The 13,458-nt window shown below is 43.8% G+C and overlaps 1 protein-coding gene across 8 annotated transcripts in view; it reads right to left on the bottom strand.

Moving 5' to 3' along the window:
• Window positions 1-13,458, bottom strand: part of itpr1b (inositol 1,4,5-trisphosphate receptor, type 1b) — a 100,155-nt gene that overhangs the window by 42,679 nt on the left and 44,018 nt on the right. For 5 of the 8 annotated variants that reach the window (XM_030050965.1, XM_030050964.1, XM_030050961.1 and 2 more), the window contains 3 exons: window positions 13,261-13,372; window positions 4,170-4,299; window positions 2,375-2,559 (listed from right to left, as the gene is read on the bottom strand). In XM_030050965.1, the coding sequence (XP_029906825.1) occupies window positions 2,375-2,559; window positions 4,170-4,299; window positions 13,261-13,372 (427 nt within the window). Of the gene's footprint in view, window positions 1-2,374; window positions 2,560-4,169; window positions 4,300-4,926; window positions 4,975-6,043; window positions 6,080-12,296; window positions 12,333-13,260; window positions 13,373-13,458 lie in introns of all 8 variants that reach the window. The other 3 variants (XM_030050957.1, XM_030050959.1, XM_030050958.1) reach the window with 1 other exon arrangement.

Consider the following 13,458-nt stretch of genomic DNA (forward strand, 5'->3'; position numbering starts at 1 on the left):
CAGGCAGCAACGTCTCTAATTGAAGCTCCTCACCTCACTCTGACCTGGCTGGCTGGCTGGCTGGCCCGAAGCAAACTCAGGTAGACGGAGCATTTGGCACAACAATAATCAGGAATCAGAAAGCTTGCATGTTTTCCTCGTGCTATTCCTGGGATTTTGCAAATGGGGAAATTTTGTTTTTTGGCTACCGAGGGCATGACTGACAACTCGACAAATGCAATTAATATGATGGAATAACAGAATAAACAAAAAAAAGCCTGTTCTTCGTTTTAGACAGCATGTGGCACCGTGGGAAGGTCCTTATGGCTACGAGATAAATATCTCTTGGGGAGGAAGCAACGGTGTCCTGTTCAGAGTATTACTCGGGCCTGAAAATGGCCATTAGGACTGTGACCTGACCCATTTCTTATTGTATTCACTAACACACTTACCCTTTCCCTCAGGACCGCCGTATCAAGCTCATCCTGCCCAGCTAGCACAGCAAACTCTGGGCCTTGGTCGGATTCATACTGAAGCCAACTAAATCTCTCCATCTCCCTCCCTTACTTACTCTTTCCCAGAAAATTTGTTGGCTAGGCTACGACCCTGGATTACTTCGAAAACAAACAAACAGAGTGCTTGGAGAAATCTGTGGGCATGTTTTTGTCCTGCTTTTCATTTGGATAACAAGAACCCTTCTGTCCTAAAAGGGGGGCAGGCAGCCCATCGTTATGTAAGACGGGGAAATGTGATGCATCTGCTGATATGTTGTAAATTCACTCAGGACCATACATGATCCTTCAACAAAGCTCACTTGTCCCTGTAGCATGCAGAGGGAGAGAAAAACACCTAGGCGAAACAAGCAGCTTCTTTATAATCGCGCCTCCTCCTTGCTTAAGCCAATAACAAACTGCCGTGACCATCAAGTTCACCGGCTATCTTTGATGTTTCTACTGACATAATCTAGCTTAACATCAAAAATAGGAACGCTGCATTGTTAGTATTCAGCGGCAGAATTTCAGTTAGACACTGTAAATCCCCTTCTGGATTACTCAGCGCTACAAAAGGCAGGTAGGCAAATGGCTTAAGTGTTATTTTCCAATATAGCACAATCACTGTGACTAATGGCACGAATACCCAAGCTGCACATTCTCTCACCCTCTGTGCGAAACATGGGCCGGGCTTGGCAATCCAAAAAGGCATAAATGACTTTGCAAATATTAACAAATGCCTGGGGTGAGCAGAAACAAGAAAAAAGGAGTCACCGAACTGAAATATATACCTTTTGCCACTGTGAGCAACGGAGTGTGTGCTCTCTCACTGCACCCTGACCTCAAAAGATCAATCAGCAAATCTGACAGCAGCTATGTCAATGAATCAGGTGAAGTGATCTGTCCTGAAGGGGGCTGGGAGGGAATGTACACGTAACTCCAGAGGTCCACTAAAGTCTATAGGATTTCACCTCTGCGGGGTTGTGCCTTATACTGCCCCCTTTCCACCATCAAAGCATGACCCAGTTAAGAGCCCAGTGGAAATGTTAGGAGGCCCGGTGCTCTGGGCGTTATTCACCCAGGCAGGGAGGTAGGCCGCCTCTTATGTAACAGGAGTCATGTGAGTGCCTTTGTGTACACTCTGGGAAGTCAGGTCTTGTCAGGTAGTGACACTATGCAAATATGAGGCCATTATGCAACGGGCCTGTTTATGCAAGAAAATACATGAGCACGCACACCACACAAACCAAAATACACAGCTCATAAGCAGCACACAAACTCACACACACACACACACACACCCTTGCAAAGCTAGGATAATACTGTTGCCCTGCAAGCAGAGCAGCACCCTCCCCTCTCAACCTTGCTGTGAGGTGAGCAAAGAGTTGCGTTGCCGTAGCAACCCCTGGCTGGCTGTGGGGAGGCAATGACGTGCTTGGCTGCAGAGCTTGGACCTCTCCCAGCTGACTACTGTTCCGCTTCCTTTCTGACGTCCTTACCTGCTCTCCCTCCATGGTCCAAACTCACTTTTGCTTTTTTTTCGGGGATGCTACTCAAAATGCCACTGAGTTCGAATTCCTCAGAAAGGTTTCTGCGCTGCTTTTTGAAGGATAGTCTTCAACTACGTGCTCAAGCTTCTGTGTTGGAGCACAATATCGAGCTGCTTTTTAAGTTCTGTCACTGCATTCTTTTCCTCTACTACAACCACTTAGCTGCAGGGCAAAAACCACAGGTCTGCACAACACACTCTGAGCACCTAAGATAATATCTACTTGTTGAAATTCTTCTCCTGCTTTTCTGAAGGCAGTCCCAGGCTAGACATGTGAGCGTGGCTCCTCACTAAGGCCTTCCACTCATCCTTTCCTACACTGTGTACTTGCTGTGTGCCCAACGCCCTCACCTACCTGAATGACTGTGTTGCCACCCTCCAGCAGGGCAATGGCCAATAGGATGCTTTCCTGGAAGATCCGGTCGCTGGTCGCATTCATGATGAGGTCGATGACCAGATCGGAGGCCCCTTCCTTGTCGAGGTGGCACTGGACCTCCGCCAGGCTCAGCTCCCCTCGACCTCCAACCCCTGAGCTGACAACTACGGCCACAGAGCAGGGCGGTTAATAAAGCATCACCACCTTGAGACCCACACAATCCCCCTCCAGTCTGCATGAGAGGGTAATTCATGCCGGCTAGGCCACAATTCTTGAATAAATTATTAAATGCATAATTTAGGACTTCAGCTGATTCTGTGACATTAAATATGCTGTTTGGTGGATGCTTTTATCCAGTGCCTTGCAAATCATTATTTGGCCACAGAATGAAACCCCTTTGCTTTTGGCTAAAGTAGTTAAAAAGTAAAAAAAAAAAAAAAAAAAAAATGTTATTACCCTCCCTACATGTCAGACTGCAGCTGAATTATCAAAAAATTAAATCACACCTCCATCCCAATTCTTTTCCCCTGATCAGTAGTCACCCCTGAAACTCAGCCACTTTGGATGAGATATGGCGGCAAATTTTACTTTCACTGGGTGAAAGTATTCTAATACCGTGATTTTATCAAGCAAAGACATGATAAGGATATTGGACATTAACGCTAGCTGGTGAAAGGGATTACTGACACCAAAAGTTTTAGTTATTCAGATTTCTAAAGGTAAGAGAGGATGCAATCATTTGAGGGTTTAAGAGAAAAAGTAATACAATAAGAAAGGGACTAAAAATGTAACATTACTTTTAATAATGAATAAATAATGGGACATAACTTTTTTTTTTTTTTTTGAGATAAGAACTACTTTACAAAAAATTTATTATGTAATGAGGAGCTCATGTGATGCAGGAAGCAGAGGAACCACAGCTGCCATTCCTCTCCATTCACCTACATGAATAAAATATAACACTGCATCTTCCTCTAATCCATGGATGTGTGTATGGCTCCTACTGCTGCTGCCAGCTACCAGCCACCCAGGGAGGCAGCAGTGAGATAACAGCCCCCATCGGAGCCGTCTGTGGCTGGGTGAGGCAGTGTATCAACAACTCATCCCAATCTGGATGGAGCACGGCTCTCCGGTCGCCTGGCAACAACACGGCCTACGTTAAGCTGAGGAGACAGCCTGTGTGCTCAGCAACCGAGCCGGGGTCCAAGGGCTTAGAGGAGGACAAGGCCACGGCCACGAATAAGAACTTATTATTTTTTTTTCTGTTTTCTGAAGCACAAGAAATGAAGGATGAGTCATATCTGTGATTAGAGCCAGCGAGCGACTCTCTGGAAAGAATAAATGTCACTTATGAACAATCTATTTAATTTGTGAATGTCAGTCTGGACTGGGCAAAGACTGTGAGACGGCTCAACGAGAGACCGCTTCAGGCTTACACAATGCACATCTACACGTCACAACATTCACAGTTCCATTTCATGTACACATATGCTGCCAATTTCATACTCCTTATGTTTCATATTTGTGTTCTTTATTTTATTTTGCAGTGATTATGCAGTCATTTCATCTTTGCTGGAGTAATACTATAATACTCTGGCCTTTTGCATTATTCTTGCTTATATTTTATGTTTACATTCAGTTTTTTTTCTGTGCTGTACCCTACATTTCACTGCCGCAATGACCAAATTTAACAATAAGTTTAAGTTATCTCATCTTTATGAGCCTGAGCACATGGACACACAACATACAGACACACAGACATAGATACACACACCTGTGGGAGGTTTTCCAGGTGCTGCAGAAGTGACAGGACCATTGCTGAAAGTTGTAACGCTATCCCTCCTCCCTCCAGGTTTGAAGTTCCCATAATATCGATTGACCAAAATCTGTCGGAGGGCTTCTCCCTATCAAAGATAGTGGACGTTAGGAGACGAAGTCCCAACAGTTATCATGACACAAGAGCATGGCTGGAGCCCATCAGTGTTACTGACCAAATATAGAGGTTGAAAAATTTGGTGCTGAATCAAATAAAAAGCACAAATTAAGAGTAAAAAATACAAAATAAATGAATAAACAAACAAACAAAACTGATACTGCTTCTCTTATCAGTGCTAATGACAGGGCAGTCATGATGATGAAGTTTCACCTCGGCTCTTGAGTAAGCCTTGAAGGCTAATAAGATGCTTTCCCCCTAAGAGTGAGTTAGTCAACAAGCAGCATAAGCAATCTTCTTTGCCCTCTGACCTCCCTGTTGGCCCCATACTGGTTCAGTAGAAATCAGTGTTGCACAGCCATCTGCACGGCTCTACACTCTGGGTTCACCTGGGCCAAACATGTCCCGTCATATAACAGAGCAACGCTGAAACTTGATGTGCATCTGTTGAGCTACCTCACGTTACATATCAGTGCCCTCACCGGTGGCCTGACAGTAAGGGAGGCATCCTGTCAGTGAGTGGCCATGCTGCTGCCAACCATCAATAAGGAGCGAGCGCGGGTCGGACCAAACCAAACTCATATTGCTCAGTACCTACCCTCCTTTGATCCTCCAGTTGCTTCTGTGGCTGGTTGGGATCAAGCTCCTTATACGTGAGGTGAGTTAGCAGAAAGCAAAAAAAAAAACAAAAACAAAAAAAAAACATAAGAACGAAAAGAAATAAATCAAATGAAAAAAGTTGGGAAGGAAATTTGGAAAACAAATTAGAAAACAAAACAGGTGTTAATATAGTGCAAATTAGTCACTTTACTTGCATGCAGGGAGTACGGGGGCAAATCACATCATGCAGTTAACAGAGGGAAGTGGTTGTGTTGGGGTAAACGTGGGGCAAGGTCAAAGTCATGCAAGGCTACATGCGGGGGAAAAGGTTTATCTAATACATCAGACACCAAAGTGATTTACTGATGACAAATAAAACGAGCATACTAGATTTCAGAAATTTACATCTGAATGCTTGTTCTTCAACATCAAAATGAGAATATGAAAACTCTGAAGACTGCGCTGCCCACTCCTGATATTTTGGGTAATTTCAAAGACACTGTCTTTGGCATGTGGTGACTCCCTCATTACTTTACAGGCGCAGTGGCAAAAGAAACCATGCTAATTACATAAGAGGACGACAGGCTGCCAGAGGGGGAGAAACACAAGCCATGAGAAGAGAGCGAGAAAAAAAAAAATCCCTACCCATGTTACATAATGAAGCTGTGCACTACTGACACACTATAACACCGTCATGTTCCAATCTGGCATGGAAAAACACCTCACCCATGACTCCAACCCCCCCCCCCCTCAGTGAAAGGTCATGAAATTGGACTTCACTCAAAAACTCAAAAGGGGTGGATGGAAAGATGAATGGAGGGAGGGAGAGAAGGACAAATGAATGGCTGAGCGGGAGGCAGGACAGAAACAGGGGTCAATGCGTAGCACAATTCAGGTTCCACAGAGGGAAAAAATGTGTGTTTGGTGAGCAGACCGACACAAGCGGAAATATGTGGGGACAGGCTCTGATTCTTATCCGTCACAAGAAAAGCGAGGGATGTGGAAGATGTAACACAAGTGTGATGGAATGAAGCTAGCAGATAGATATGACATAATCTCTGATCAGCAGAGACCCATATTGGTGTGCAGTGGGCCAATATGGGTCCTGAACACACCTCAGGAGGGACTTCAGGCTCGGGTGGAGGTGCCAGCTGATTGGAAATAAAAGGGCGGTGTTAGTAAAAGTCTGAAGATGTCAAATTAGTCATGTTGTCACTGGCTTTCAGGAGCAGCACACTCGAGGCTCCTAGCTACTGACGCCGCAGTGGCTTGCCCTCCTCTCTATGCATCGGCCTGACTACAGCTCAGCAGCATTGCTTATGATGCACACAACTGCATGTCATAAAAGTGCACGGCTTTGCAAGCATGCGGCATACAGAAGGTAGACAACAAACATCTCGCTCTCTGACATTCTGGTGACAAGAGCCTGACAGCGTATATGAACCTGTGTTACCGTGATATGTCATAGTGTCTCCATGGAGCTAGCAACATGATCGATTAGGGACGACAAGCACTACTAAACTGCTGGCTGTAGGATAGGTTACTTTATGTGAAGTGGCTGGATAAGAAAGAAAAATCTTTTGTGTATGTGTGTGTGCAAAAAGAAAAAAAAAATCAAGCCAGTGCTTACATCATACATGCCTGACTGTTGAAGACCAATTTAGATATTTGAAAGGTGCTGTGTGCACCATTGTTGTTTGTCATAATTAAGGCCAATTTTCCCACAAAACCTGTGGCTTCCTGTTGCAAACCACTTGCCCTTGTGTTGCTCTGAGTGCATTTGTTGTTGAGAGCAAAAGGATGGATAAGAGCAAATAATTAGCAATATGCATTTCCACCAAGTAAGCAAACAGGAAGTTAAAACTTTTCAGTGAGCACAGTGGAGCTGGAATAAATCTGTGTATTTATTTGATTGAAAATCAAAAGTAAAGAACTGCCAACAGTCATGCATTAATTTACATTTAAGTACATGAAAGGAAAACGGTTCCTGTTTTGTGCTGTATAGCAAACAAGTCAAATCTGTCCTGGTAACAAATGATGCAAAATGCACTGCAACTGGCAGAAGAGGCTTTCAGTCGTGTCAGCAATTGTCTGCTTGGTTTACAGAAATTATTTTAGTGTTTCAAATCATTGATTTATTGTTGCTAAAATGCTCCATGTAGCACTTTTAAATGGGAACACAGTTTATTATGTCAGTTTAAAAACTGACACAATACCTGCACCCCTGGACACTCAGGTCAGTATTAACAATTGACAAAATAAAATGAAATAAAATGTGTAGATACAGCAGAATTGCTGTAACCAGTGACAGGTATGCTATAAATACAGGTACCAAATGTACCAAAAAATAATAAATAAAATAAAAAGTGAAAAAAATAAAATAAAATAAAATAAAAAAATAAACATGCAACCAACAAATGGCCCATACTGTAAATGAAAACACAAAGCAATTCAGCTGGCACATAGAGACTAAGTCATTGACACCAATACTCAGATCTGACGTGGCTCTGTAGTGGATAAAACTTATATTCGCACTGTTTGGAGAGATGAGTAACTTAGTGAACTACGAGAGCTCCTACAAATAAAAGAACAACAACAATAACAAAAACTTTCTGGCGTGGGAATGCTGATGTAGGCGGATTAATTTTGCAGCTGGACAGGAATTCCCCTTTATCAAGCCCCTGTTTACGTCAAACACATAGATTTCCACAGAAAATGTGGTTATGCATGCAAATGAGCCAAGAACCCTCTTTAAAGTCGCCTTCAAATGCAATTCATATATGACTGAGGCTACTGACGTGAGTATCATGGCATGATAATCATCATGTGTATAATCTGACCTTATTTACTACATTAACCGCTGTAAACAGTATGCCTATGCTTTTCTCATGCAAAAAAGGTTACATCAGCTAGAGGCCCGGTCACAACGACTGCTAGCATCAGTTCCCCTTGTCAGTTTTCTCAGACTCCAGACAAAACCTACATAATGTCAATGCCAATCAAACAAATACACTAAGTACAAACCGATAAGGGAAAAAGAGGCTGCAGAGGCCAAGTCATTGAACTGACATGATTATATTCCCGTGTGGCATTTGCACCTGTCTTAGAAGGGCAACATCTGGGGTGCCAGTAGTCACTCCTTTGTTCTAGGATTACATAACCTAGAACCCCAACACCAAAACACACCGTACATCCAATCACACACATGCACACAAACACACACACATAAACACACAGTCAGAGTATTCTGCTATCCCTGCTGTTCCCCTCCCCACAGGGAAAAGGTGACAGAAGCAGACAATTAGACAAATCAAACAACTGAATCTTTAGGAAGAGGCGCATACAGATGTTTTTTTTTATAGCTATCTTCTGACAACCAGAGATTTTCACTCGGCCCTGCAAAAGTGGCAGGCCCAAAACAGTTAAAAGTTGTTGTGCTGGGTAAAGTGCACCCCCCCCACACACACACCCCCACCCTGCCCCTGGCCTTCTCTCTAAGCCATGCTGCCCAGAGTGAGGCGCAGCACTGCCAGTGTCTCCTGGAAAACATCTCTGCTGCACTTTTATTGGCAATTACCACTGAAGGTCACACATCAGCAGAGAGTCTGAAATTCCAGGGAAAAAAGAAAAAAAGAAAAAAACAGAAGATCGTTGGTTCTTATGTAACCGCTGCCTGAGAGCTGGCTGGAGCCCAAGAATCGTGCAGCATTAAGGTAGAGAAACTGGGACAGTGCTGCATGAATCTGAGGAATGTCTGCAGCTCCCCCTGTTGACCAAGACAAAAAAGGCAGCCCAGAGTTCCCTCACTTCACCCAAAGAAGCAGGCAAAGGGATATATGAGGACAAGCAGAGGCTGACTGAGGCAGTTTGGCAAAGGCAATAATGGGAGTGGCAGGGCTGGATGATTTTCAGACAGGGAAAATTTGAAAACACCAGGGAGCAGAGGAAAGAGGAAAACATGGTAAGAAAAGTAAAAAGGGGACATGGAGAAAGAGATAAAATGCATAAAGAGAAAGACAGAAAGAAGCAGGCATGTGGTCAGGAGGATTCAGGCACTGGGTGAAGTTTGTCTCAAGTGCTTTCTGTCAGTGGTTCTGTCAGGAAAATAGGTTAGAGTTGAGATTAGGTTTGACTTTAGTGCTTGAGGCAAACTCTCCCTTGTGTGGGAATTCATAGAGGGAAAAGAAAGAACACAGACAAGGCTCCTGAAAAGTCAAATCCCTTAATAGGAAATGGCAGAAATAAAGAAACAAATACAAGAGAGAGAGAGAGAGGAAAAAGAGAAAAAAAAAACAATGCAGCAATGAGTCAGTGAGGGAAGGGAGACTGGTAAAGTGACAGACAAAGGGACAAAAAGAAAAGGCGGGGAGGGGGAGGGGGGGCATAGAGTAGACAATTTGAGTGAATGTGCCAGAGCAGGTGCTAGTAGTAGTGGGGCAGGATAATGAGGAGATTGCGATCGGCTGGCACAGACACAAACGGTGAGCGAGCTGGAGAGACACATTTACAAACACACAGACGCACACACACACACACAGGCTGCTACGCTCTCGCTGCATAGAAATCATCCCCCTTACATAACCCAGGCACCAAACTCATCACCATTCTGAAGCCATTTTATCTGGGCAAACCCGATTACATCACCACTGTAGGAGAGACACATCTCCTCCGTCTGACCTCTCCAACCCCGCGCCGAACAACAAAGGAACACACAGGCACATGGAGGATGGCACATGAGCGCATGCCGCAAATGATATAATAAAACGGAACGGCGGGGATTATGGGCGGGTTGATTCTTGCTTTCACTTGGCTCACATTTTACCTAAATGTTATTTCTGGAAGAATGAGATATCCTCTGCGCACAGGCGGGATGCCAGCCTTCTTTATCGATCTCAGTCATCACTCTATCCCGACGTGCGCACACACACGTGCATGTCTTCCCGACTGAGAGTGCATGAGGGGTGGGAAGGAACCAGAAGCATAGTGGGGTCGGTCTAACAGGAGTGTAACTGACAACTGCATTCGCTCCAAGACACATGGAGGAGCGGGTGGCTCTCCCGTTGTGGTAGGTCAGAGAGGAGCAGCAGGCTAAATGCTGGGGTTACATAACAGCTATCATGGCAGTGCTTCTCTAGCTTCTGTTGCTTAGGGGAGGGTTGGGGCTTTGGCTTGCCTCCCCGCCTTCCTCGGGGCTGCCAAACACTCAGTGTACCACCGGGGGGCCTCCTGCATCCCGCCTCAGGAGTGCGAATGTGGTTGTGTTTGTGCATGTGCGTGTGAGAGAGAAGAGAGAGAAGAGAGAGAAGAGAGAGAGGGTGAATGCATGTGTTGGCTGGGCTGAGGGAGTATTAGTGCATTCTTTAGATACTACATATGGGAGGAGCTGGTGAATCAACAAAGTGCAGAACAGTCCTGTTTTTGTGGAAGCTGGGGATTTCCATTACTTAGATGCAGCATGTAGGAAGGGAAGGAAACAGGGAGAAAATACAAGAGAAAGAAAGAAAGGGAGGGAGAGAGAGAGAGAGAGAGAGAGAGAGAGGGAAAAAAACCTCATGTGCATGTGACTTCCTGGCAACTGTGGAAAGACCCTCTCCAACAAATAATGTCATCCTAGATACTCGTCATATCATGGTTTACTTCCCTCGCACGAACTCAGTACACCCTCGGTTAAGAAAATATTCTACCATCTGTCTGTTCCTCACTCTCCTGCTGGCACGGACAATAAAAATGGCAGTAATGGTAATAGTAATACTAACAATAATTATAACAAGAATGATGACCACATTAAATCCATCAAATCAGACAAGGTAAAAAAATACCTGCTCTGAAATTCTGTTACACCTTTAAAAAAAAAAAAAAACACCACCCACATCAAAAATATGAAAAGGAAAACTGGAACTGAATCAAAATGAAACCAAAACATAATATTTATAAAGAAAAACTAAATATAATTTATATAATTGAGACATTTTAAGACAATATAATATAATAAAAAGACTAACACCACACTGAAAATTTTAAACTGATCTGAGTCTGAAATAAAATGGAAGCTGTAAAACAAATAAATAAATAACATGGAATTCAATACAATACAACAAAAAAGAATGAAAATCCAAATCTAAAATAGCCCTGGTGTTGACAGTGATTAATGAATTTTTGCCTGCGTAACGTCCGACAACTGCAAAACAAATTTGAGCGGCGCAAATGTCTTGCAACATCTGTCATCGGTCAAAACGCGGTGCCCCTGCAGTCTCACCCGCGCGACAAAGACGCCCCTATTCCAGGAGAGGTGCACTCACAACTCACAAACCACAGAGCAGACATCTGTTTTATCCACTTCCTCTAGGCCACAGGTCATTACCACACTAGTGTCTTCTTACAACTCACACGTACAGCATGCACGCCGCACACACTCGGGCCCCGGTGGTCTGAGGGTGATATTCAGTTTCTAATGCTGCAGATACAGCTATATATACACTCGCACCTGTTCCTGCAATGGTGGCAAAGGGCTTAGAGAGAATAATACTCTCCCTGAGCAAAACCCAGCAAGAGGGGGCTGTTGGACATACAAACCCACCCCTTCCCTCCCGAAGCATGTCCTGGGTTGTTGTCCCCCCATAACAGACATTGCAACAGTTTTTAGACACTCGTCAACACACCCCAGAGCAACCGGACTAACCCATGTGGAGATCTGTTTTTGAAATTTAAAACACTGCAGTTTCATATAAACAAAAAAGAGAAGGACAAAATTGGACACACAAACAGGCACAAGTCTCTCACATGCATGTTTTGGCACACAGAATGAAATCACTCTATCCCCTCCACCCAAATGCCAGGGGCCAAATAATCCCTGCCCATAACAAAGTAAACTACAGTTCAATAATAAATGAGTAATGCTGGTCTCTTGCTAATCAAAGTCATTTTTAAGCGCAATAAGGCTGTTTGTTGTGCACTCTGTTGTATGCCTCATTTCTCCAGTATGTATGCTGTAACTCAACCGAAAATGAAAGGAAGGATTTTTCCTATAACCCACTATTTCACTACTTGACTAAATCACTGCACTCCAATTCATGTGCCTAAAGTACACAAGCACAGAGAGCCACAGAGGACAGACGCATTGCATTGTCGTGAAAGACAACAAGAGCCAGACATGCTAGAAGTACGCAAGCTGAACTTCCACAAGGAGATTAGGAGGAACTGTCACAGGCACGCTACAGAGAGGGATGGATCAAGCTGCTGACAGATGTCACAACAGAGAATGTAATGCTAGAAAAAGTCTATTTGCAGCACAGGCACATCTACTGTATGCTGCTGGTGGAAGACAGAAATCAAGTGTGCACCACAAGAGTAAGAAGGAAAATGATCAACCTCAGCCACATCCATTTCATCATCAAAGGCAATCAGCTGGAAGAGAAAAAGTATAGGGGGCAGAGAGTTAGTAGAGCCAGATTAGTGATACAGCTCAGCTTGTCAGAAATGTACAAACACACACGCCATGTCAAGTTAGTGAAAACACTGAAATGACAACATGTTAATGCCCCAAGCCAGAATGAATTCAGCCATATAATTTTTTTAGGCGTTTTCACATTATGTTTTGGAGTTTGAACGTGGAATAGAGGCTCATTTCAACTTCCGCATCGACCTATAGTGAGCCTTTTTCAGCACACATGCAAAACACGTGTGGCTGCATCAAAAGCACTGCTAAGTCAATTCAAAAGTGAAAAATGTCATGAATCAAAACATAAATAGCTGGCTGTCTGTGTTTCAACAGGTGGAACAATATCACCATTGTGGATTGAGGCTTTAAAATACTGTTCAGAAAACAAGCTTCTAGAGTTGGAGCTATTAATTTGGGATTAGTACGAGAGGCCATTAACTGCCCATGAATGGCGCGTAAAATGGTGTGCATTAGTAAGGAAATTTGAGCATGATTATGTTGTTAATAGTTTGAGCTAATACCTGCAACTCTGAATTAGGTTATATAGTATTTTTGGGAGGAAAGCAATGAGGGAATCTATTATTCTTGAGTAGGTGCCAATGTTTGCCAATAATAAAACTAGATACCACAAAAGAGAGCATTAAGAAACTGCCGTGGTTACAGTAACTTTTACAGAAAGAATAACTGGCAAAAAGACCATTTCCTCTGAGCATGCCATGTGGGCTCCAGGGGTAACAAAGGAGGGCTCTTTCATTATTTTAACCCCTTTGAATCCGTCAACCCTGCAGTTAACTTTGTGCAGTACCACAGTTTCATCTCTTGGTATGTCCATTTGTGGAGGAACCTTGGAGAGGAGGACAGGTAGATTTCATTAAACTGGAACACAGGCGGTACCTTCTCCCCATAGCCCCGGTCTTTGGTCATCATTTCTCTCAGGGTCTGCAGTACTTTGATGCACAGACGCTCCTCATTCTCCTCCAGCAACTGCTTGGTGTGTTTGATCAGTCTGGTCAGGAAACAGAAAGAAGAGTAAGTAGATAATTACAGTTGGGTAATGGAAGACAGTAGCGCTCCTAACCTGCTGTCATCAAT

Source organism: Myripristis murdjan, chromosome 5 (assembly GCF_902150065.1).
Source record: "Myripristis murdjan chromosome 5, fMyrMur1.1, whole genome shotgun sequence".
Taxonomy (NCBI): Eukaryota; Metazoa; Chordata; class Actinopteri; order Holocentriformes; family Holocentridae; genus Myripristis; species Myripristis murdjan.